This window comes from Pectinophora gossypiella, chromosome 12 (genome assembly GCF_024362695.1).
Source record: "Pectinophora gossypiella chromosome 12, ilPecGoss1.1, whole genome shotgun sequence".
Lineage (NCBI taxonomy): Eukaryota > Metazoa > Arthropoda > Insecta > Lepidoptera > Gelechiidae > Pectinophora > Pectinophora gossypiella.
The window spans coordinates 5,470,164-5,497,617 of NC_065415.1; the positions used below are offsets into that span (position 1 = coordinate 5,470,164).

The window sequence follows — 27,454 nt, forward strand, 5'->3', positions numbered from 1 at the left end:
TTGGCTAAAATTAAAACAAAATGGACAATCATTAATTTCAGCCAATCATAGGATAGGATTTTTTTAAATATTGTCAATACGGAAATTGAGTTAAGTACCCAGCAGGCCTGTGCCCAGCAGTGGGCCGTAAATAATACTGTTTATATTTAATTAAATAATATTGTTGAGTTTCAGTTCGTTGTGACAGCAAACGCTTATTATAATTATGCTATTTTTGACGTGACTTATTGTAGATTTACTGACTGTTTATTTTTTGCTGTGTCTATGACTTGTTACCTATTATTTCTATTACATTGCCCTTAAAATGATATTCTGCTCATGTCAGATCGAATGTAATAATGTTGTGTGAAGTATCACTTTTGTTATGTTAAGTTTTATGATTTTGTAGATTGATTTCGTCTGTCGTTCAGATTTTAAATTGTGTGTTTAAAAGATAATGATTATTCTTTACATAAAATCTTAACAATAAGTAATAATAACTTTAATAACTTACTTTCTAAGCATTATTTTTCTAAGACAATGAAGCCATTTCTGCTGAATATTACCACATAAAACCAATAACAGTATCAGGTGACTTACTTTTTATTTTTTTTCGTTTTATAGAAAAATATAAGTGTCAGTTAAGAAATGAAATTGCTATTTTACATCACGAGTTGGTAAGCGATGGGGAAATCCTAAGTTGCCTCTAATATATGGCTGACGTTTTCCTCTTCGTTAACGACACTGTAAAAATTACCAAGTTCTCATTGTAGATGACTTGGGCAACATCGCATTAGTGTACAAAATTACATACATAACATGACAATAATATAAACAACCTATACACGTCCCACTGCTGGACAAAGGTCTCCCCTAAATCAACAGAAGAGACTCTTATTTATTTATTTAACTCTAAAACTCTAACATGAAATAAAATCTACGTTCTAAAAGGAATCCCATGCAAAAGATTCTCGATCTTCTAAGATTTCGTAATGAGTGATTGGGTCAGTCAATGAGTAAGTGACCTTTCTTTTTATATATATACGGATTCGAATTTACCTATTGAAGTTTCCTTCCACTTGTTTACGGAATACGCGAATTCTTCACGATACAATGTCAAGGCGGCTCGAATTACTTAGGATTCACAAGCTTGCGTGAGGCAGGATATTTCCTACTTAAGATAGCCTTTAGGCTCGGAGGAAATCGATGTAAAGGGCATTAGATTGTAATTGGAAGACGATCTTCCTCATACATAAGATTTTTTTATGTCATCAGGGTAATAGGTATCTCAAGAAAAGAATTTTCTTTCAAGGACCATTTTTAGAGTGACATAATCTCTCATCTCTTTCGTACTTAGTGCGTATACCGTTAGTGCAAAGGAGACATTCTGTCTTGAATTATAATAACATAACACAAGCGACAACTACGTCCCAAGGGGTAGTCAGAGGTACATCCATCGCAAGGTGAACTAAGTACCCACACTTCACCGCGCTTTCTGTTGGACCATCGTGATAAGTGGTGAGCAGTATCACCGTATTCTGAATTATAATTGCCTAGTTTCAAATTCACATACAGACTATTGATGTTTAATTATGTTATGTAGTATGTATACAGGTGTTAGTGTAACGAAAACTTTGAGGGATGATTAACACAACTCAGAATCATAGTCTGAATCATCCCCCTCAGTATTCGTTACGGTGTCACTAACTGGGTGGTAGTATCTACTTATATGGCTACGTGTATAATTCATTCATTATTTTGATTTTATATCAAGTGGAATTTTTTAGCGGCGGCGGATAGCGGAATGGCCATCAGATATGATGGTTAGCTAGCTGCGAATATAAAAATAAGCAGTCCCCGACCAAACAGCGACAGGAGTAGCAGAACGTAGTGGGTAGCTCACTGGGGCGGGCTAACTATAAAATACTACTTAGATTCTATGACGATCTTGTGACGTAGCGAGTAGGCGCCGCTACATCAAAAGCGCACCCCTGATGCCGGGCAGCAGCGGTATCAGTACTGGTTGGAGGCCGAGGAAATGGATTCTGGTAGGGCTCTAGCTAGAACATCACCGTTTGAGAAATTGGTCGGTGTACTGCGGAACGGAAGGCGATTGGGGCAACCACCGTTCTACACGCCCTATCTATGGAGTAATGGCGATTACTCCAACGACAAGAGCGCAGCTCTTAAATAAAAAGAAGAGAAGAGAAGGAATTTTTTATCGTAAAAGTATAGAATTGAAAATAATTAAAAAAAAAACTAAAAAAGAACTTATGATTTTTGCGACAGAAAATTCCACTTGATATTAACCCGGAATCATGGTCTGAAACATCTATTTGCGAAGTGCGCACTGTCCACAAATGTCGAATAGCAATATTGCTTTTAGTTGAATTACTTCAATATGGTATTTTTAACGTCCCCTCATTATGCAAAAAGTCTTTATTGCCTATTGTAAAAAACGTAATAGTAGGTATTTAGGGTGGGTTCGTTGCAACATCAAATTATACTTACGTCAATTCTGTTTATCACAAGATCCAATTCTTAGGAACTGCGTCTGACCTTCCTATTACGCTCTGACACAAATATCTAGAAATTACTGAAACTATTACTTGTACTACTGCCCTAAAACGGGTAATTAGGGCCGATTAGTTCTAATGATAGAAGCCGAAGACAATATGTGAGTAATGTGTAGTGTAATTAGGATGTTTAGGAGAATTGAGTGATGTGTCTGGAGAATAGGGTCCTACTTCTCGATTTTTTTACATTATATTACTACAATGTCATAATATATACAGCCTATATACGTCCCACTGATGGGCACAAGCCTCCCGTTGAGTACCCTTATTACACGCCTACACTATACAGGGTGTCATCGTAACGAAAACTTTGAGGCATGATTGAGACCATGATTCTGAGTTATATCAAGTAGAATTTTCCGTCGCAAAAGTATGGAACCGAAAATAATTAAAAAAACACCAAAATATCAACTCAGAATCGTGGTCTCAATTATCCACCTCAGTATTCGTTACGGTGTCACTAACACCCAAACGTACTTGTATGGCTACTTGTATGTACTAATACGGGGTGTAAGTGACATAGTAACAAATACTGAGGAAGATGATTCAGTTCAATTTTCTTAGTTAATACCAAGTGAAATTTTTTATCGAAATGGATAGAATTTAAAATAATTTAAAAAACACAAAAATTTTATGAATTTTGCGACAGAAAATCCCCTCAGTATTCCTTACGATGTCACTAACAACCTGTATATCCACTATATGACCACTATATATGATATTTACTTATATTTCTCAATTGTTTTTTTTAGATACATAATCAGCCTATATACGTCCCACTGCTGGGCACAGGCCTCCCCTCAATCAACCGGAGGAGGTATGGAGCATATACTCCACCACGCTGCTCCACTGCGGGTTGGTGGAGGTGTTTTTACGGCTAATAGCCGGGACCAACGGCTTAACGTGCCCTCCGAAGCACGGAATCATCTTACTTTTTCGGACAATCAGGTGATTCAAGCCTGAAAAGTCCTTACCAAACAAAAGACAGTCTCACAAAGTTATTTCGACAATGTCCCCATCGGGAATCGAACCCGGACCTCCAGATCGTGAGCCTAACGCTCTAACCACTAGGCCACGGAGGCTGTTACTTAATTGTTTTTTTAGATACTCGCGGTGAATTCAAGCCTCATATGTGTTGGTATATGCTCGGTGTTCCCTTCGATGATTCAGCTTTAGGTGCGCCTATTCTTGAATAAGTACAGTAGTAGTAGTTCTTGAGTAAGTACTTATCCGAACCCACTACAACTTATCGTTACTACTTTAAGAATTACTTGTCCGATCCATGTCAAATGAGAAAGTAGAGATTTAATTTACCCAACAACAATGTTTGTTATACGAGTTTAGTTTTCCTTTGTGTAATAAAGTTATTTATTATACAAAGCCTCTACCGAGATCGATAAAGTTCTCTATAGGTCTTCTTCTTCTATCGTGTGGGTTGTGAGGTGGATTACCAACCCCATTAACCCTGGTGTCAGGGTTAGTATTAAGCCGCCTAAGGCCCCTGACATGGCTCATGTAACGACTACTTACGTCAGTAAGTAGTAGCCGGGACCAACAGGTTAACATGCCTTCCGAAGCACGGATCATGTTACTTTCGGACAATCAGGTGATCAGCCTGTAATGTCCTAACCAAACTAGGGATCACAAAGTGATTTTTGTGATATGTCCCTACTGGGATTTGAACCCGGGACCTCCGGATCGTGAGCCCAATGCTCAACCACTAGACCACAGAGGCCGTCTGTAGGTCAATCTACCGTTAGTGAGGCAGGGTATTCCTAGTTGACCTTCCAGGTCGCATTATCTTATAAATTGAAGGAAATATTATAAATTATTGGAAGTAATAAATTGATTGCGTTTTATGTTATTTTCCTTATCAATTTAAATGTTGTTACTCTATCCCTACCCTTAACCTTTACTATAATTTAAAGGACGTTTATAATATAACCAGCTCACGACTTTGTTCCCAATAGGGCTAGTCAGACATACATCCATCGTACGATGAACTGAGTACCCACGCCTCACCGAGCTTTCTGATAGAGAAAGGTGATTGGTAGTGAAGTGCAGAGCCGCATCGCCGTCAATTATGGTCGAGCAAACTGTAAAGACGCTTTTTAACGTTTGGAAATAGCCTGACACCAGAATTGGCAATGCCTTCGGGCAAGTCTGAGGCCAAGAGCAAACCCATCAAAGGTAAAAAAAAAAAATGCCTATGTTGGTAATCCACCTCACAACCCATTCGATAGGGGAACGATAAGTAGTAAATTATTTAATATTCAATTGTTACGTTTACTGATGAGCTTTTGATTAAGTAGCTATTTATTACTTTGCCTTATTAGCACATTAGCAAGGTAGACAGATGGTAATAATTTATTATTTAAACATCTGCAGGTTTTGATATTTTCGTGTGAATTACTTATAAGTGCTTTCGATTATGTTTTGTTGTATCGATATTGATCGTTATAGATGCGATCCAGTCCTAAAATGTATCCTGGAGGATGATTAAACAGTACAGAACATAATGAATTCTTCTGATTTTACACTTAATTAAAGACATTTGCATTACATTTTTTGGGGCGGAAGGCAAGAGGGAAACCACTGCCCTATTTTTCCCCATGATGATGAAAGACATTTGCAATCTTTAAAGTCGTAAGACTGAATGTCCTTTTAAAATCCAAACCCCATTGTTTAACTATCGTGTCTCACCTTTACAGCCTATATGGTCTAGTGGTTAGATTGTTAGTGGTTAGATCCAGGTTCGATTCCCGATGGGAACATTGTCGCAACCACTTTGTGAGACTGTCATTTGGTAAGGACGTTCCAGGCTTAAATCACTTATAATCCTAAAAAGTAAGAAGATTCCGTGCTTTGGAGGGTACGTTAAGCCGTTGGTACCGGCCATTAGCCGTAAAATCACCTCCCAGTGGAGCAGCGTGGTGGATTATGCTCCAAACCCCCTCCGATTGATTGAGGGGAGGCCTGTGCCAAGCAGCAGGACGTTATATAGGCTGTTTTTTATGTTATGTCTGACCTTAGGAGGTTAAGGTTGAGACAACCATGACCGTTGTGTGTGTGTAGCTATATCAGTCATGTCGTCCAAACCGTATCCGGCGACAGCAACTCCTAAATATCTATCCCAGGTCATTGTATATGGTGGGCTCCGCAGCAATATAGAACTCATGCTGATAACGTTTGCAAGTCTTTTGCCATTAAATATTTTATCACTTAGTAGATAATACGCTAGCCAGAAACTAAAAAAGTTCAAACCGACCTTCTCGAATTCCCACTAAAAAAAATGCTAGTCATAGGTAGGCATATTTCTAGCATGAGTCTATTAAACTGTCATTTTAATTTAGTTCCGTGTCCTTATCGAAATCGGAAGAAAAAAATGTATTCGGTATTCGGTAGAGATTATTAATTGTTGCAATAATTATAAACAGCACGTTTAATTCGCAATGTTGGCAGTATAATTGAAGCCGGAAACGGAATTAGGTACTAGCAATGGTGACCTAAGGGCTTCATAAAATATAAAGCGTTTAAATGTTTATCTTGAATAGATTTTATTTTATATACTTAGTTAGGTATTGATATTGTACTCCTGACCTTTCGCTCACGATTTCATAAATAAGGCTATTGCGATTTTCTCTTAAATAGTAGGTACTTAATACAAATATCATATTTGTTACAAACTTATAAATATCATACTTACAACGAAATGGGATGTAGGTATGTGTGTGTTATATGTATGTGTACTTTTAGCGTGAATTAAAGTAGATTTTCCTCAGATGACATTCACTTCCTGACTGCGATTAATGATAATCGCGAAACAAATCTAAGTCTATATAACAACATAACAAAAACAGTCCATATACGTCACACTGCTGGGCACAGGCTTCCACTCAATCAACCGGAAGGGATAAAAAGCATACTCCACCACGCTGCTACACTGCGAGATGGTGGAGTGCTTTTTTAACGCCTAATAGCCGGAACCACCGGCTTAACGTGACCTGCAAAGCACGGAATCATCTTACTTTTTCGGATAATCAGGTGATTCAAGGCTGCAATGTCCTAACCCAACAAAGTACAGCCTCACAAAGTGATTTTGACAATGTTCCCATCGGGAATCGAATCCGGACCTGCAGATTGCGAGATTGTAATAAGTACCTCATCATCACTAATGTAAAAGCCACGCTCTTGTCGGTGTAGCGTTCTCCATGCTACTTTTTAGGGAAAAATAGTGTAGTGGTTCCCCTCTTTCCTTCCGCCCTAATAGTTACTTAAGTATAGAAAAACATAAGTAAGTACCTATTGATCCGTAAACATTTATTTGTATTAACTTGCAAGCATTCCATGAGACCGATAAGGTCATAAATAAACTAACGATACGAAGACTCTATGTTGAAACAACATTTTTCTCTCTGAATGTCCAGTTGCGTAGAGCAGCTTTATTAGTCAACAATACCATATTGGTGGTCGATGTAAACGATATGCGTTGACGGATTGTTCTCGCTTCCGTAGGCTGGTGCCGGAAGCAGGGGTTCCGCTCCACAGCCTCGTGTCTGCATCGACCATAGAACCAAATAGACACATCGTCTGGCAGTTATTTTTCCCAAAGAGCCAGCTTGGCAGTTCAGAGGCGCAACGTGGCCAGTATTCCTGGGACTTTTGACTCGATGTCCGCTGGAAAACATATTGTAGGTACTTATAATATTTCTTTATTTTTTTATTAATATTCTGTATGTTGAAAATTGAGAGTTATTGCGGACAGAATAGGCAAGATGATTGGACCAAACACTTAATAAGACACGACGAATTTATTTAAAACATCATAGAAAGGAAGCTACAAGGAAGAGGAAGACCAAGAAGAGCTTACATGGAACAGATTAAAGAGAAGTGAAAGAATTGGCCCTTAATAGACAAGAATGGAAAATGTTACACCGACAAGAGCGTCACTCTTAAGTTAATGATGATGATGATTCTGTGTATTGAATGAAATATGTTTGTGTAAGCATGTACTTTTTTAGTAGTTCACTCAAGATCCGAAAACACGTCAAGAAGTCACGAAAGTGCATCATCTTATATCTGATTTATTAGCCAGATATGTTAACAGAACCCTTTAGTTGGTGTTGTGTCTAGAGGTTGCATCGTCGATATTTCTCTGTGTGTGTATCGTTTAGATTTCCCTGAGAACATCTACGGCTGTTTGCCATTGTATCGTAAACTTGACATTCCATTAAACCTTATAAGTGAAAAATCTGCCTTACAAGTATGTAGTTAGTTTCGTCTTGTACATTACTAACTCTCGAATATAATACAGGGGTCAAAAGGAAAAAGCCACATTGAAGCAATTCACCAAAAAAGCAATATTTCTATTTGAAATTTGCGCAAATAAAAGTAATATAACGCATAATATTATTATATTATTGTTTTTTTTTTTAATATGAATTGCTTCAACGTAAGAACTTTAGACCCCCAGATACGGACGAGCAAAGGCTTTTTAAGTGCTTAAAGTTTCATATTTATCGTCTTTGTAGATATGAAAATTCAAGCGATGCAAATCTATAACATTTGTCACTTTGAGTGGTTGTTGTATTGAAGAATGACGGAATGTTCCTGTTTTATTTTTCTTCACATTTTAAGTACCCGTTAAAGCTGAAAATAAGAAACAAATTCCAATGAAATCTGTCAAAAGAATCAAACCGATATTTTCAGGCAAGCCACACATTATACCTAGTTATAATACTTAATGTGCTTCCTAACCCTAATAATACCCCTGACACCAAGTTTGATGGGGTTGGTAATCCACCTCACAATTGACACGATAGAAGAAGAATGTACTCCCTTAGCTTCTGTTCTTTAAAAGTTCGAAGAGACAACAACCTCAGCTTAGTTTAGCTTAGCATATAAATATGGCAAAGCGATGACAACAAGACAAGTGTGTCTATCGGGGTGAAACGTGCAGATTTTCCCGTTAGTCATAACTCGTTTTGCGGCTTTAAATCGTGAATAAAACAGCCTACAATTAGTTTTAATTAGTCATTAGCCAAGCGACCTTAGCGCCACCTTGGCCGCTTTACCAGCCAAGTGGAAAACGTTCCGATCATCGTGGATCATCGCGTCCACAGTGATCTCGCGTGATCTGAAACGATCAACGATTGCTCCCAAACTATCTATTACAATCTACAAGTGATGAGTTGATGACTGCGTATGATTGGTTTGCCACGCGATCTCGGAGCATTATTATGCAAAAATGACATTCTTAACACGTTCACTGTGTAACTAAAAATTACATATCAACCGCAATCATCAGAAATTTATGTACATAGACACACTATAGCAAGAAAAATGTGCCCCACATATGGGACATGCATGTATGAGTTTCAAATTTTTTGCGTCATATGTGGTCCATGCACAGTGAACGTGTTAACGTGAAATTATAAAAAAATACATTACTCGGAATACTGGACACAAATTATGTAGGCATACCTACCGATGTCGCAAAACCCACAACTTGTAATAATTAAATTTAGCCCAAGGCGCTTAAAAGGATTTTCGCAGAATTTCCTACAGTTACTTCCTCCAGTCAGTCAATCGAAACAATCGCTGAACAATATTGAGTTAACCTCAAGGTTGAATGCAGGTTTATTTTCATTATTATATTAGTTTTTTTGCTAACAAAGCGTTGAATTTTTTCTTACAGGAATCCGTCTGGTGCAAGTCTGCGAGAAGTTACATCATTCGCGTGATACATTTCAGGTCACACGTGATTGAATGATAATTTTACTTTGATGTTCATTGCCTTGTTGTTTCGGCGATAAGGGTGTCGGACGTGTTCTGGCAGTGTAATGGAGGTCGCGCGACGATGTGTTATCGTGGTCGTGCGTCGCGTGCGGTGTCGCGGTAGCAGCCTGCGTGCGCGCATCGAGTTACGAGCTCATTCGTTGACCGCGAGGAATGCATCTCTCCGTAACAGTTGTTTTGGTTTCATATATGATTACAACCGTGCTATTTTCATCCGACGTGAAGCTGAGACGGCAAAATTCATGCTGATGATGACGAAAAAGATTGTGTGATAATAAGTAGGTCAGCGATAAGAGTAATAACATTGTAATGCAATTTTACCACTTTATATGTACCCAGGTGCCTTTTTTCCATACAAAATACAATGTGCTATTATTATGCGTTGTCGATAACAATTATCAATAACAGATGAAAATATAAAACATTTGATAAAAATAACGTAGAAGTATTTTTATTATGTAACTTTGCATTAAGTAAACTTGTGAAGACTAAACAGATGTCATGTAAATACCCCAGCCATATCATGCAAAACACCTCGTTTTACACAGACACTACACATTGACGTTATCGTACGGTCACGAACATTAATACATATGTGTAGGTACACTGTGGTACCATGTCACTTTAACTTTTTTGACAAATTGAACTGTAAGTCTCACTAAATGTCAAATATGTCAGTGCGACAGAGTCCTAAAGTGGGTACATTATATTGCTCATGACTGTACACGCGCATTTGTGTGTGAGACGTCTGACGCGCATACGATTCAACATTAAAGTAAGACCGAGGGGGTGAGGTAAACCTAACTCAGCCACTGGTGGGGAGCGGAGAGTTGCCATTCTATACGTTGTATTATTCTTCATTTTATACAGATATTTAAATTGAGTGAATGGGACAGTCAGATCTAAGTAGGTACATCACGTCAGGTTCCAGGTTACATACACTCAGTGTCAGGGGTAAAATGTTAATTTCCTCCACAAAATACATGGTAAAAACCAACGTATGTGATACCTAATGCAATACCTATTAAAATTACATCCATTACAAGATGAACTGAGCCCCCACGCTTCATCAGCTTTCTGTTAGACCAACGTGATAGGTGGTGAGTCGTATCGCCGTCTATAGTGGTGTAGCCAACTGCAGGCTTCTCTCGTATGGGCTGTGAGAGCATTGACCGACAGCAACCCTACGGATCACGAGGTGATTTTTGTGATATGTCCCCTGGATTCGAACCCAGGACCTTCTCGATCGTGAGCTTGGATTGACCACGAGACCTCGGAGGCACACACGTCGGATACCGGGGACCGACTCGGCGCACCCCGTTTGAGAAGCAACCTGGTGACACACAGTACCTCAGTGATCACTGACTCAATAAGATATACCTAAATAAAACAATAGGTAGCTACAACAAGCAATTATTTATAATACAACGAGGAAGGATGTAGGTATCGGTTTATCCCGCATTGTTAAGTTTTTATTTAAATACAGATCATAACAAATGCTATAATGTTCGTAAGAAAATCGTCAGTTGATGAAACTTCCACGTAAAATTACGTCGATGTTTCTGTTGTGATACAAAATAATCAGGGTTCATTATTTTAATGATCAAAATGGAATACCTACTAGAATATTCTGCACTCCCCATTGGAAATTATCGCCATGATTTTATGTAGGTAAAGAAAATGTTTACATAAAATATCTCACGTATGAAAACAAGCCATTAACTGTTAAACCATTAAGCCATTAAGTAAGTAACTCACTTCCTGTTAATATACGATATCCTGCAATTTTTGAGTTTTGGATGCGATTCGCCAGAATATTCACTGTATTATCTGTCAAATAGACTCATACAATTCATAATTATGTTATGTACATTCAAAATAATATATTTTTTGATTTTACACCTTTGTCAAATAGGTATGTTCCGTACGAATAGTACGGTTCAATCATATCGGTGTACGCTTAGGGTGACCATCCGTCAAAACCTTTTAGGACAGAATTTTGTCAAAAATTATTTGTTTTAAGTTTCTTTAATTACTTTAAAAAACGAATATATTCAGGTATTTAGATAATTATTTTTAAATAAATACCGAAATTAATTTCCAATTCGACTGATCTATTAGATATCTACTTTTTCCTGTCGAACTTCCGTACTAGGAGGGTACGGTACTGGTTTTCAGGAAACTGCAATTGGAAGTAAATTTTTAGTCTGTGGTCAGTACAGTCGGCGACATTGTTCCGTGTGCTGAAGGTCGGCTGATGTAACCGCCGGCAGACTTGCACCAGCGGTCAACAACCTTGACGCCAATTCTTTTGAAAGCCAGCTGTTCAGTTTTATTTACATTAACGCGTATTTAACTTCTTAGAAATTCGCGTACCTAAAGAAATAAGCAATGTACGTGAAATTATCAGGGGGCACTCAAGTTATTATAGAATAAGGACACGGCACTCATGGTCCCTTGTTCAGTGAGAAGCGTGGTGAACGTGTGCAGTGGTTTTTACGCTTTTTTCTTCATTTACAATTTAATTTAGATCAATATTTGCCATGGAACTTGGTATATGAACGTGTTTATTTCAATGAACCACTCGTATTAATGTAAGTAAATAATAATTCATTTTTATAATTGAAAAATCATTTTAAATGACAAAATACCGTAATTATTAAGCTTGTCTGGTGCTAAAACCGCTTTAACTTTTTAAAAGTGTATTCAACTTTTATAATAAGTAACTGGCACAATTTGTCGTAAAAAATAATAAATAACACCATTTGCCACTTAAAAAATTAATTAAAAACAAAACTTAATGGCTGCCATAACTTCTTGACGCGGCAAATCCAGCCAATATGCAGACAATTTCTCATTTTTTTTAACAAAGAGATCGAGCGCAAAAAACCCAAATTAAAAAATGTTCTTGACAGATTGCAATATGTACAACATTTACGCAGGTAATTTTCTATTTGTACAGGTTTCTATACTTTTTAATTTTACAGGAAATAATAAAGTACTATTTAACTTTAAAAAATACACAATAAGCAAATATATGCTACAGATTTTCATCCGTAGAAATTGCATGTTTCTATGCAAAATCTATACGAAATTGAAAGCTATAAGTAATAAATCATGTACTTAAGTAAGTACATAAATAATATACGCGGTATAATGTTTAGGTATCGATATTTAAATAACAATTACTTCCATACGGAAAGTGAATAGGACATAGTTCTTATAAGGTCATAGGCAACAATTGAAAGTGTTGAACTTCTGATGTAAGGAGGTAACATGTTGCTTCAGCCATTTAACAGGTCAATTGTGAATATTGTCTGGCCGTCTCATCGACAACTTTAGATTTATGGGTGAGCCTTATATTATGCAATATTGTATCTTTTTTTAATAGGCTTCTATTTGTATATTACACCACTTGCTTGCCTTAATATATATTGCCGTTAATTTTTGTAGGTGTAGAGGGGAAGCACCGATTTTAAGGACGCGATTTATGATACCGTCGAGCCAGGGGCTTTTCGACTATAAAGTTGTTGATACCTTAATCAGTATTTTTTTGTTTTTATTTGAGGCCATGTATGATGTTAGGTAATTAGATTAATTTGTTTGTGTTTGTTTGTAAGATCACTACCTATTGTGATACACTACAAAATCATACAACGTTAAAACCAAACGGTTAATAAGATAATAATAAATACTGAACCATATTGCGTATAGAACCCTCAGACAAACGTGAATTGTCATTCCTGACCTCGGCTGCAACGCAACAAACTTTTTTGCCGTTAACAAAATGATCCGACTATAGCATGTTTATGAATGTATCATAAAACCGACTGCAAATTACATTTGCACGTCGTCTACGCTACGTTCGCGTACGCAAGACATTTATGAATGGTCATCGTTGTTTTGCGATGTTGGGTACATCGCCATTGATTTTGTTCTCACTGATTTGTATGACGCAAATGAAAGACTCCTTGAGTTCAATTTATTCCTTGTCTTATACCTAATTAAATAAGTACCTAATTTCAATCTGAAGAGCGTGGCTTCTTGATGGCCGTCTGCGTCTACGATACGAACATCGTAAGTACTTAATATAATAATTGTGAAACCAATTATTTCAAATTAGTCACTGTAGTCCCGTGTGGCTTGTTTCTCAAACGAGGGGCGCAGTACCGGAGTTGTACCAATAATCTTCTTCTCTTCTTCTATCGACCAATAATGGAGAAATTATTTACCTTAAGTGCAATTTTCTCTAACTCAGTTGGCGCGACCACTATAGCCGGCGATACCGTATCACGTGAGTTTACCAGAAAGTTCAGGTGAAGCAGGTTAGGGATATAGTCGCGAGCTTATGTAATGTTTTTCCAATGCGTAATTTTATCTAATTCTTTATGTAAGTAGCTATCTAAATATAACATTACATAAACATAACATACATACATACATAAACTCACGCCCGTAATCCCTAATGGGGTGGGCAGAGCCACAAGTAATCAAAGACAACTTGCAGCCACTGTTGATACGATGTCGTAAGCTGGATATGATGAACCTGATGGTGATAAGGGATCAGCCTATCGCCCATAACATTAGTCCATCATGTTAGATGACACAATCCCTCTGTCGGTTAAACATAAGCTCACGACTATATCCCACGGTAGTCAAAGGTATATCGCAAGATAAACTAAGTACTTACCCACACCTGAAGGAGCTTTCTGTTAGACCTACGTGATACCTTGACGGTGCCGTATCGTCGTGTATAATGAATCTAAATATGTTATTAAAGTACATAAAATTGTTAGTAATAAGTACGTCTAGGACGGCATATTATTTTGTTTACCACTGTTAATTGGTTACAGAGGTGACATTTGATAGCGTGGCACAATTTCAATCGATAGTCAATGTAAACAATATATACTTACCTATTAATAAAATTTAATATTGTCAATATCATGCATTGCATTCAAACCGGTGCATAAACGAATTCACTTGAATTAATAGTAACTTATTCATAAGTCTTCAAATTATCACAAAATATAGGACGTATATATTATTAATATTTTACATAATAAGTATGTTATTCAGTCTAAGATTTATCTTGAGATCTAGATGTTTTTGTAGTCTAGCAAGGGACGATACAAAAGTACTATAGGTAACTTTCAAACAGCAATTACCTACCTAATTCGTTTTTGAAAATTTCGGTCTTGATTGAACGTTGATACAGAAACCAGGAAATCTCAATCGAGCATTCGACAAAATTATAAACATTAGGCGTTCCACAGCTGGACACAGGCCTCATCTAGAGGGGGTTGTGGAGCTTACTCATTGACAAAATTATATTAAATTGTTATAATGATTTAAATATAAAGAAAAAATACTCATAATTGTGTTAAATAGCGCGATTATTTACAGAAGCCTCACCTAAATGACTTTAAAATGAAATGCTGTCAGGTACTACTTAGCCGTAATAAGTTTAATAGATACCTACTTTAAATTTTATAGTTTTGCTTACGGTGAGAAGAAAGTTTATCCACAGAAAGGCACTAAACCTCGATAGACGTCTTAACCGCAATATCAAAACTACTTGCAAACCTGGTAGAGTGAAATTTTATATTATGGTGCTTAGTATAGTCCTTTCACCGTATTATTTATTATGTACCATCCCACCGCGAAGCAAAGTCTCTCTCCCTTTCTGAATCCTTTCTATCCTAGGCTAGCTCCTTCTAAATTGTGAGTCTGTCCCACAGACTGAGTTCCGAATGTCAAGAGGCGTCGTCGTGACCGGTCGTGAAAAAGATGGTAGACGAATTGGTCATGCCGGATGCTTTCTAGATATAGGTATTATAGGCATCTATCGATCACGCCCTTGATTTTTAGTGGAGTCGACAAGTCCAAGACTCTTCAGGAACCTCCCAGACACTATTACTGGTACAATGTATAAGATTAAGCAGCATTTTGACAAAATTATTGATAAGTCAATGATATAGGTGGGCACCTAAAGTACAATACCCACCAAACCCCCCGGCTGACGTAGTCTCGCAAGTCGGAATAGTGTCGCCAAGCAACGGAGAACAAATGTTTCGTAAGTTGGTGACATGTCGCCAAAATATCGGCGGGCGAACGCGCACCTAGACGCGCTACAAGAGCCGCACGCGCCCATGTCATCGCATTTTATAAATCTTTGTATGAAATCGTACGCAACGTCGCACCTGTCCGAGCCGCATGACCCGCATTTTGCTGCATAATGCGATGACTTCGGCGCGTGCAGAACTTGCGGCGCGTCTAGGTTCACCTTAAAGGTCGTCGGGTTGTGTCGGTGGGCTGCGTCGGCTTACTTAATAGAAAAAAAACACCTAACATTTTGTTTAACAGTTTTAATTATTTTAGTTTCGTTATAATCTCAAGATAATATCTAAATTACATACTCATTTTCTAGTTACATACACTGTGTTGGATGATAGCTTGCAATGGCACAACATAAACGATAATTGTCCTACTTAAATTTAAACTAATTAACTTGAGACATAACTATAGGTAGGTAAGTATATTAGGTACTTATATACAAATTCATAAAATTTCCTTATTACAAAACAATAACAAACAAACACTTATTGAAATCGATTGCACAAAACGACCCATTCATTTGTCTTAATTGAATCTTTCTATCTTATATATATTGTTAAAATGCCCTTTATACAATACCTCAAATTCATGACACTATAATTATAGTAAATAGCGTACATTCGGTATTACATGGACGGCATTACGGCTCATTAACTGACACGTAACAGAAAGTTCAGAAAGCTGTACCGTAAGTACTTAGTTCATTATCTAATGAAAGTACCTCTGTCTACCATAATTGGAAGCATAGTCACGAACACATATTAATTTAAATAGCCTATCTGCGTATCCTATATAACATTCCTTCTCATTTATACCTGTAAACATGTTTTTATTTATTATTTATTATATAGGTATTTATCTACTTTCATAGAAGTCTCTCTCACCAACAAAATCCAGTATTTATACATTCACACTCTTACTACTAAAAACGTTTTACTTGCACACTTAAAAAAAAAAAACATTTTTGGTTTTATAGCTTCTGTATACAAAGGGACCATTTGCGTTCTTTCTTGCTCCTTGCTTGTCCGGACATACACTTAACGCCCTCAGAGGCAAATCTCAATAAGTCACGTCCAAAAAATATGTGAAACTCTTAAACTGCGCCCCACCGGCCTCTATGGTCCAGATCTCTATGGTCTATGGTTGAGCGCTAGGCTCACGATCCGGAGGTTCCGGGTTCGTACCCCGGTAGAGATATATCACAAAAATCACTTTGTTAATCCCTAGTTTGCTTAGGACATTACAGGGTGATCATTCGTTCGAAAGTAAGATCCGTGATTCGGTTTATCACTGTTTTTATCACGATTTACTTAAGTAAGAAGTTAGTCGTTACATGAGCCATGTCAAGGGGCTTTGGCGGTTCAATAGTTAAGACACCAGGGTTGATGAGGTCACAGGCACTAATCAAATCCAGCTTATAAGAATTATACACAAGTGGGCCCTTCTGCCGTCAAAGTCTATAGTATTACATCACGCTTTCTTTCTGAGACACCTCGCTGTACCCTGAGGGTCCGTTGTTGATCTGGTTGGGTGCTTCGTCTTCTTCCTCGTTACTTTCTTCCAAGTCCTCGTTTATGGGGGCGAGAGCGTCCAATGGTTGTGGAACTGCTTCTGGTTGCCTGGAATAGTTATTTTATTGGTGAGTTCAATGAAAATAGAACAACTATAAACAAGGAACATAAACATAAATAGCCTATATACGTCCCACTGCTGGGCATAGGCCTCCCCTTAATCAACCGGAGGGGGTATGGAGCATACTCCACCACGCTGCTCCACTGCGGGAGGTGTTTTTACGGCTAATAATAGTAACTTTATGTTTTATATAAACAAGGAAACAAAAGTTTATGACAACATATCAATTGGGATTGTATTCTTTGTCTCTATGTACTAAATTATAATGTTATTTGGCTTTCAGGGAAAAAATAAGCTAAGTTTTGAATCTTAATGCAAACTGGATAGTGTGAATTGTATACTAGGTAGGGCATCGTGTTATAGGACAAATCACGTAGGCACTTAAGCGTCTTTTTAAAAACATTTTGATTAAAAACACAGTGATTTTTGCTGGCAAAACTTTGCCATAGACACGCTAGTTTTAATCCAGTAAACAAATTGAGGTCTAAATTTTTACCCGGAACGAAATTAGGTAAGTAATTGAATGACATCAAGGGTTTGTTGAAGAAAATCACGACAAAATGAGATTTCAAATGTGCCGTGGTGTTCACTATCGTGCGACGATAGACATTATTGTCAGTCAGTGTTTATCTACTGCTGGATAGTCTACTCCATTTTTGATATTTTGTTATATAACAAACAAGCAGCTACACTGCACTTTATCACTACTCAAAATAGACACATTAAAACTTTGTCAAGTACATCAATGTACATTTCCCAACTTACTTGCGGAAGAATTTCGCTGCGAATGATAGTACACTGGCCAAGAGGAAGAATACAGCTCCAATGTAAAAGGAAGCGTCGTATGTCTTAGTGGCGTCATACACAGCACCAGCGAGCGGGGATCCAATTATAGCGGCCACTCCGCGGAATAGAATGAGTAGACCGAACGCGTTGGTCAATTTGTCCAGTCCCAGAAGGTCTACCAGGATGATTGATGTCAGGGAAATGTAGCCCGCTGGAAAAACCGGAAGTAACGTGTAATTTTTTTTACAATTTAAAACAGCTTTTTTTAAAAAAAAAAAACAAATTATATTATATTGGGTTTGCTCTTAACACCCTTCTGCCTCTTAAAGAGGCCTCGGAAAATGTCGATGGTGTAACAAGCTTACGCAGAAGGCGCCTATTCAGCGAGCTTGCCATATCGCAGCCTGAATAAAAATACAATACGTGATAACGTATTGTAATAAAATAAAGTTCAGCGTTGTTGGACAAATAGTATACTTATAGCGTGTCCAAGAATTAGAAAATACAATGACATGACCATAACAAGTTTACACAGAGTGTTAGTGGATTTGCCAACGGGCATCTTCTTCCACAAGTAAACCAGTCAACTCTGAATGTGTGGGATCCCAATTGGGGTAGTCAGAGGTACATCCATCACAAGATGAACTAAGTACCCATACCTCACTGAGTTTTCTGTTAGATTAACGCACAGACTAAACTTGTATAAAATGAAATACTGACCAATAGCTATACCAAAAGCTATGGCGACTGCTACGTAAGTAGCGTAAGATGCACAAAACGGCGTCAATCCGACGGATATCTGCAAGAAATAAACAATAAGTATGAGAAGATGTATTCAGTTAGAGTTTGCAGTTTCCTCCAGTAATTTTAATTTCCTTCACACTTTGCCAGTACATGAATTAATTACCTATGCCATAGAATAAGGAATTATACGACGTATAGAACGGCAACTCTCCGCTCCTCATCAGCGGCTGAACTAGGTTTACCTCACCCCTCCTCGGTCTTACCTTAGTTTTCAATCGTATGGGAGTCAGATGTCACACACGGATGCGCGTGCATGATAACGTCAATGTGTAGTGCCTGTCTAAAACGAGGTGTTTTGTATGAAGTGTCCTGGGTGTGCTTATGCTACATTCCAAACACGTCGAAATGAGGAGATGTAACATTCGATAAGCCAAAGAAGAAAGAAGTAATACCAACAAATTAAATTGAATTGTGAATTGAATACCAAAATAGTGTCTCACCGTAGCAATGACTAGACAGACGTTGTTAAGCATCAGTGAGTCCATCCAGGGGAAGTCTGCGACGTAGCCGCAGACGATACGACCAATCGTGTTCGTGATACCGATTATGGACAGTAGGAACGACGCTTGCGATCCGTCTACACCCTGAAATTGAAGCAGTTATTATGAGTACATCTGTCCTTGCGGAACGGCAACCGCGCCGCGCCGGCGCGAATTATATCAAGAGTTTCGACCAATAGCCGCACGACGTTTATCTACTATATACTGTAGATAGCATTGGCTGCGTTTATTGGTCGAGGCCCTCGATATAATTAGTGCCGACGCGATCTTCGTGCAGAACCTACTGTGAAAAGATAGACCTTCATCACCAAGCGTATATTTATAACAATCTAAATTATTCTAAATGGATAAACTTGTTAAAAAAACATTATATCGTCATAGACAGCAAATATTATTTAGCAAACCTTTGACTATGCTTTGAGTTTGAGTATTACCATTATTCGTATCTTATCACCCGATTTATACTATCTTTGTAATCTAAAAGTGATCTAGTGTAGCATCGTATCTTATTCTTAATCAAATAGGGAATAAAATGTAAAAATTGTAATTGTGTAATCTTACATTAAGCCTGGCGGCGTCGACAATGTACACAAAGGGTACGTAAAGTCCCGCCATCCCAAAGAAGTTGGATACTGCGATCAGCATGAACGCGGGGTCTCGGAGTAGACTCATGTCCATCATGGATGACAGGGCAGTTCTGAAGGAATTCGGCAAACAACCGCAGCATTTTCCCTCTGAAATGATAATAATTGTAGATAACCAGAGTCACCATAGTTGTCAATTATTATATATTGACATGGTTGTATCGCGGTTTATACGAGAAAATTTAAGTACAAAAACAAAAAAGTGGCACTCAATCAAAAGACGCAGAAAATTATTTCGTGTCTTAGCAGCATTTGCTGACATTCTATGCAAACTTGTTTCCACTTTAGGTCATATTAATTTCACCATTAAAGTTTGCCTCCTAGCATTGGTATTTTGACTGATATTTAATCCAGAGGCAACAATGAGGAGACAATGAGGCTTAATACTTACGATCTTGTGTTTCCACATCACCAACACGACTTTGAGGTAAGCTGGCCATAGACTGGCGGAAGGCCGCCAATGACTTCTGGCTCTGGAACTGTGGCAGGTTGAGAACAGACCCGGAGTAGAAGATATCTTTGCGAGACAAAGGACGCACCATCCTTGGAGGCTCTTTAGCTACTGAAAGCTTGGAGTTGTACACTGCGCTGTAAAGCAAAATGCATAGTAAAATATTCACTTTTCTATAAGTACTATTTGCATACGATGATTTGAGAAGCACATACCAATGCGAATACAGTCCCTTCACCAACCATCACCAAGCCAACGTTTCTCGAAGGCCTTACCCATATTCAAAGCTTTGTCTCCGATACTTGTATAGCGACGGCGCGGACCCGTGCAGGATCAAATCTGGAGGCTGTAAACTGAAAGTCGAAACCACACATGGACAGACATAATCAAGACAATACAATGAAAGAAACTCAAAACGAGATTTATGCGAAATATTTATGTAGGAATCCATACTAAAATTGATAACCATGAAAATAGGAACACAGTAACATAGTTAATGATATGAATTTCGAACAGTACAATGGCATAACAAGTACAAGTTTTAATTCCTCATTGAATTTGTACGTGTAATAAAAAAACCATGCATGATAACGTGGGACTGTTGCATACGTGACACCCCACATTTTACTTTCCCTTGATGAAATGACAAACATTTCCCCTTGTCTTTCTACCGTGAGACGTTTACAAAAACCTTCGCAAAATACCTGTCTCCGAAGCTCTGCTTCCTGTGATATTGGAAGGAAGGAACGGAACCTCGTTGGGGTAACCCCGGTGAGGTTGAGTTGAACACGGGCGACGATACATTGCGAGATAGATGAGGAGCGGGGGCTGAGCCGTTCTCACCCTAAAATTGTACAAAATAAAAATTAAATATAAACATTATTCTTACCAACGAATATAAAAATACCTAACTTCCAACGCATTTGCTAATTTCATAGACAGAATAAGAAATCACGTTTTCAACTAGAAATATACAGTATGCAGTACTACGACTAATCAGAAGACAGCTTGCAGCCTCTTTTGATGCGAAATCTGATGAACCTGGTAATAGGTGATTAACCCATCGCCTATTTAATAAGAAGTAATGCAGCCTCACACATCCTCAACTATAAAACTAACAAACCAAATTTTATTTCAACTCGAAATTAGAAGAAGTAGCCATTACCTGAGATTTCTTATCCAAAGTCCCGTCCACAGAACCAAGTGCCATCTGCAACTTCTTTTCTTCTGCCATACGTTGCAGCAACGGCTTGTCCTTTGACTGAAAATTAATAAAAAAATATTATCGTGTGGCCATTTAATAGAGAATGTGCGTAGCAATCACGTTTCAATTAGAATTATTAACTTTTAGCGATATTTGCGAATAAGAGATGCGATATCTAAGGATACCGCCAAAAGCTCTGAAATAGGATAAAATATTTGTTACGAAATTTGATTTTGAGAAACAAAACGACAAAACTTACATCGGGGAATGTAAGCGGCTTCATCAAAGCTCCCCAAATGCTGCAGCAAAGAATGATGCCAGCTAGCACGAGGTTAGCTCTTTGCCAAGTTCCGAATGTGCTCAGGAGGAAGGCTGCCAAAGGTGCAAAGCTGAAAGTGCCGACACCGGATCCGCAAACGGCAATGCCGGTAGCCAACGACCGCCGGGTGTCGAAGTAGTACCCCACAGCCACGATAGATGGCAGGTAGATCATACCGAAACCGAATCCTGAAGTGTCAGAAAGGACGTCATTAGTAGTACTCTTTTTCTTATCACGCATGTCTGAAACTATTCAAATATTAGCTCTCCACTTGTAAAACTATGTATATAATTATTTGTACGGAATTAAGAAAAAGATAAAATGAAGACTTTCCTCGCGAGACAAGGTCATTGGTTTTGTAAAATTATCTCTAGCAATATTCAACGTATGTTTGCGTTTTTTAATTATTTTCAATTAAGTATATACTTTTGCGATGATTAAATCCACTTGATATTAACTCAGAATAATGAGCATAATTCTCTTCAGAATTCGTTACGATGTCACTTACACCCCGTACAGGTAATGAGGATGATCCCCGTGATAACAAGTGGAATTTCCTCTCGGAAAATTCTCGAAAGTTTTTTTAAATTATTTTCAGTTCCATATTTTTATTTTCAATACTAGCATCCTGTAAGTTTTCGATTCCAGGTCTCACCTCCGAGCAATCCATAGGTGAGCATCATGACGGTGACACTCTGGCTGAAGCTGGAGAGTGCGAAGGCGGCCGCAGCGAACACTGCGCCGGCGATGCACACCGCGCGACACCCGAACTTGTTGCATAGCGCCGACACTATCGGACCTGTAATATACAGATTTTGTTTCTGTAGCACTTATACGAGTTTAGTGAAAACTCACAACGAAAATACCTGTTTCGGACAGGAATTCTGCCCGTGTCTGAGTATGTACTCACACGGAGAATGATGGCAGGGCTCAGAATATCTCTCTAGATGATGATATTCCTCGTAGTTCGTAAGTCGTCGATGTGGATAATCGGATAACGAAGTTAAAGAGACGTCAACTCATCACTTAACTCGGTTAAACGGAATAATGAAAAGAAAACAATGGAAGTAAGCGTATAGTAAGTACTTGAAGTAGCTTGAAGTGACTTATTGTAGATTTGTCAAAGATAGCATTAACTTTTTGGCCGGAATCGGGAGAGATATCGAGAAGCAGCAAATCAGACGATATAGTAAAGCTTAGACACAAGATCAGAAAAAAGGGCTTGCGAATAAAAGAGGCCTGCTTCCAGCACTAGCTATATGAGAGCTGAACCGATAGAATAGATAGGTAGATAAGATAGATAGAGTGACTAAATTAAACTACTTGAGGTTGAGGCATTTAAATAAATATCTAATGTATAATTGGATGTTTACTAAGTCTTAAAATCTAATAGGATGTCCTTGTAATATTCAGATATGTAATAAACGTGTTTGATAATAAAACTTTTTACATTAAGAGCTCTTAGCAAAAATATCTTATCTTCCGCTATCACCATTTAGTACGTCATCAGCACTGATTACCGGCAGATGAACTACCGTCATAGTACCAACTACACTTGATTACTAAATTAAATAAGTATTGCAGTTCAACATCTTTCTTTCCTTATAGTCCTTCGTATCAGATAAATCGTTTGCGATCTGCCTGCCAACAGTGCTCTTGACATAGTGGTTGATAATTTTTCCTACTTTTATTACCCGCAATCTATAAAGATAAAAACGCTTAAAATAAGGTCAATTATCAATTGAGACTTAATACTGTGATTATAAAATACATTTACCTTTTATGTGTTAAATACAGCGGCATTAGAGGCTGCCGGTTGTAATTAATAATTATAATTAATCAGAATATTAATGATAATATTGGACGTTCAATCTACTATAATCGGGTCAATCAGTCTATCAATGTAGATAAAAATGTTGTACCTAGGGTGTTCGAGTGTTGGGATTTTCATATTGAGATTTATTTCAAGATTACATGTATACATCTAACCGTGAATCGTGCAGTATACACTGCGCAGATAATAATTTTATCTGTTGGCTTAGTGACTCTAATGCGGTAGGTATATCTACTGTAAAATGTGATAAGGAAGGTCTGAGCGTCAGTAGGTAATTAACGCTGGCATGCAAAATTCTTTGCAAATAGTACAATGTGTGTGTCAATAAAACTATTTCCGATTACTATGCCCCGTTTTCAAGGTTCTTTATGATCACACATTTTATGTTTTCAAGAGCTTTGGCATGTCGACATGATCGATTATTGCGTGTGATATCACGGTATCTAATTCCTGAGGATTATGAACAATCAGTGTTTCGCTCAGACCAAGTTCTTTAGACACTTGCATAAATCAATGCGTATTTTGATTGATTTTCTTCGTGCGGCTTTTATTACTTAAGCTTGATGCGTACAGAACCAGACAGACAAGCGTGTCGGAGCACGGCAATTGACCCTATTACTCTAGCCATAGAGGCGGCCAATCAGCTCACGACACCAAACACTTCAGGACCCCGATACCGACCCCACCGGCGTGGTCGACGATTTCCCTCAATCAGCGCTTATCGCTATCCACCCACTAGGGTCGATTAATTCTTTCAAGTATTTTTCCTCTCAGACGACGCCCTGAGCCGACGTTCGCGCCCAACTGGGCACCCTCAGGCTTGTTGTCTTAAACGGTGTACCGGATGAGAGCCTTCAGCGCATTTGTCCGGCCAAGTAGTTAATGCCATTTGCGGCAAATCTATAAGTCACGTCCAAAAAAAGGCGGCAATTTGTTTGCGATTTCATATTTATAAAATCTTGTGCCATATCCCGCTTTTCCGGCTCTGTGTCAAGCATTAAACAAACAAATGAGGAGCACTAAAGACAAGATAAAAACATATATCATCATCATAAAAAGGAGTCATCTGCGCGTGAGTGTATTATAGTGAACAAGTAGTTGCGCTGGTACAAGTCCACTCTCTCCTCCTCAACCTCCCGGTGCCGATGAACCGGACAGCCGGAAAAAAAACATAACAGAAAAATATATATAGTGAGTTTATGACTCATGCCTATTTCCCACCAGGGTAAAAAGAGACTATGGAATTCTATTTGCTTCGATTCTGAGACACTTCTCTTGCTAAACAACAATAAGATAAAAATCAAGTATGATGTATATTGGCTCCTTCTCTAACTATATAGGTATATTGCACAATTAATTGCGAGGATAATATTTGCAAATAGTTTGAAACATCTGTCGTTACCTAAGTATGTAATAGGGTCAGCAGTTTTTAGTCAGTAGGTAAATGATACAAGAAAGTGACCAAATTAACAAACAATCGATTTTATCGTACCTACATACCAGTCAGTGACCCGGGCAATTTGGAATACATTAACAAAAATAACGAGATGCAATTTGCTTGTCTTCATACCATTTTTAATAATATGTAGGTACATATTTTTTCAACAGCATGACTGAAAGATGACCTAACTATTATTTATTATATGTTACACAGATCATAATAAGAATCAATTGGCGTGGTGTTAATCATGGTGTAAAAAATGGTTTGACCTAATTTTGAGGAAAATTTTATGATGATGATTTAGATTTACAATTGAACTGGGTGTGTATTGTTACCATTGGGCAAGACGTCAGCCAGGTACACTAGTTAAAAAATAAAATGAGTAAAGTACTTTAAAGTGGCTAAATAGATAGTAAATACCAATGAAAACTTCCAAAATAAAGTTAACTAAATACCCAGTCTACAAGCTATGTACGAATGACATTACTAATTGTTGGACTTTAAACTACTATGACGGAAAAAAGAGTAATATAATAGAATAAGGAATAGAACGGCAACTCTTCGCTCCCCACCAGCGACTGAGTTAGGTTTACCTCACCCCCTCGGTCTTATTTTAGTCTTCAATCGTGTGGGCGTCAGACGTCACACACAGATGCGCGATTACGATAACGTCAACGCATAGTATTTGTGTAAAACGAGGTGTTTTGTATGAAGTGTCCGTGGTAATACATACCAGCAACAAGCAGCATGCCAGCCAACAGACTGCCAACCCAGGCGACGGTGCCTTTACCCAGGCCGAAGAACTTGACCAGCTCTGGCAGGAATATCCCGAAGGAGTACCCGATCCCGTCCACGACCAGGTTGCACATGAACGACGCAAACACTATCACCCAGCCGTACCCGCCATCTGGCGGTGGTGGTAGACCCTGCTCTTCAACCTCCGACTGGCCGTCAGTCAGTCGCACCCCTTCCTCGCGCGAAGAATCGTTTTCCGTCTGAAAATATAAAAAATACGGAGCATAACAAGAGCTCACGAATATATCCCAGTTAAGATTCATCCATCGCAAGGTGAACTAAGCACCCACACGTCATCGAATTTTCTGTTAGACCAACGTGATAGGTGGTGAGCCGGAAATATGCAAAATGGTTGCAGAAATGACGGGAATTCGACTATTTTTAGAGATATGTTTACTACTATTTATAAGTAAGTACTTTATTCATTTTGCTGTCCTATTGTATACAAGTAAATATATAAATTCACGCCCGTTATCCCTAAGGAGTGGGCAGAGCTACAGCTGACAAGAGGAGCAGCCACTTTTCATAAGTCCTATGTTCAGTGGGTTTGATGAACCTCATGGTGACAAGTGACCAGCCGAAGTTACGAAGCTACAGAAGTTACGAAGGACTTGTGTCGGTTTTATGACCTTTCCGGAATTACGTACCTATATACATCAGCAGGCTTGAAATTATCTTTGTTTTTAGTTTAATTTTAGTCCAGCTTTAGCAAAGAAGTAAGCCTACAATCCAGATTCCAATATATATACGTATCTACTTAGTCGGCGTAAGGAGGTCATGATACTAATTGCTAAGTTGAATGTTGAAATTAAACGTGTAGTGCATTGTTCGTTTAAGAATGTTTATTAATGTAACGCGCGAATCGGCTAAAAGGCTTGAAAACCATACGATAAATGCAGAAAAATCATCAGTGGTTTTACAAAACAGAAAAAACATAGAATGGATGGAACCAATAGTACGGTGAGTTGTAATAAACATGTTAAATTATTATAAAATATTTTGTACTTACCATAACTTATTAAAATTATTATGTATGACACGACACTCTCACTAATAAGTGTTCACTTTAAAAGACACAGAAGGCAGACAATACGCCTGCCTCAGGTGCTAAATCAACTATCAATGATAAGCGACAAGTCCTACATGCGGTAAATACATAATTTGATAATTCATATCCACTAATCTTCACATTTTGATAATGGCAACTATCACTTGTAATATATCAGCTACGATTTTTTAAACCTAACCATTGAAAGTGAGACAATCTAATTCCTAGAGACATCAATTACATACTGAAAGATTCAGTTGTTTCAACATGGAATAATCTTTGTTTATTGAGCTACAGGACGTTCCACTTTACATATTTATGCGCAATAAAAATCAATGCAAGCATCGTGTTAATGCAATAATATTACATTTACGACAAACATATGTTGCAATGCGAGTTTTTGTATCATAACTTGTTAAGTTTGGTGATTAATGTCTAGGTTTTTACGTCATAACTTTTTTATCATATTACACAATATAGAAATGAGTTTGATAACTTCACCAATGGTTATGTACTTGGTTAATTT

General features: G+C 38.0%; 1 protein-coding gene across 2 annotated transcripts; it reads right to left on the reverse strand.

Annotated features, from left to right (window-relative positions):
* Positions 1-15,706: 15,706 nt before the first annotated feature.
* On the reverse strand, positions 15,707-27,272 carry LOC126371466 (monocarboxylate transporter 4-like). 2 transcript variants are annotated; one of them, XM_050016773.1, is made up of 13 exons: positions 26,890-27,272; positions 25,819-26,080; positions 22,466-22,609; positions 21,751-21,998; positions 21,453-21,548; positions 20,992-21,131; positions 20,563-20,640; positions 20,228-20,424; positions 19,754-19,926; positions 19,133-19,276; positions 18,609-18,687; positions 17,868-18,099; positions 15,707-17,089 (listed from the first exon to the last, which is right to left on the reverse strand). In XM_050016773.1, the coding sequence occupies exons 1-13, from the start codon at positions 26,890-26,892 to the stop codon at positions 16,936-16,938; spliced, it is 1,950 nt and encodes a 649-aa protein (XP_049872730.1). In that variant the 5' UTR covers positions 26,893-27,272; the 3' UTR covers positions 15,707-16,935. The 2 variants fall into 2 exon arrangements, with proteins under 2 accessions (XP_049872730.1, XP_049872731.1); XM_050016774.1 differs by lacking the exon at positions 20,563-20,640.
* Positions 27,273-27,454: the final 182 nt, after the last annotated feature.

Coding starts and splice junctions, on each gene's coding strand:
- LOC126371466 (XM_050016773.1), bottom strand. Junction 20,425..20,562: donor AGACAAAGCTTTGAATATGG/GTAAGGCCTTCG, acceptor TTTGCTTTACAG/CGCAGTGTACAACTCCAAGC. Junction 18,688..19,132: donor TCTGTCTAGTCATTGCTACG/GTGAGACACTAT, acceptor TATTTCTTGCAG/ATATCCGTCGGATTGACGCC.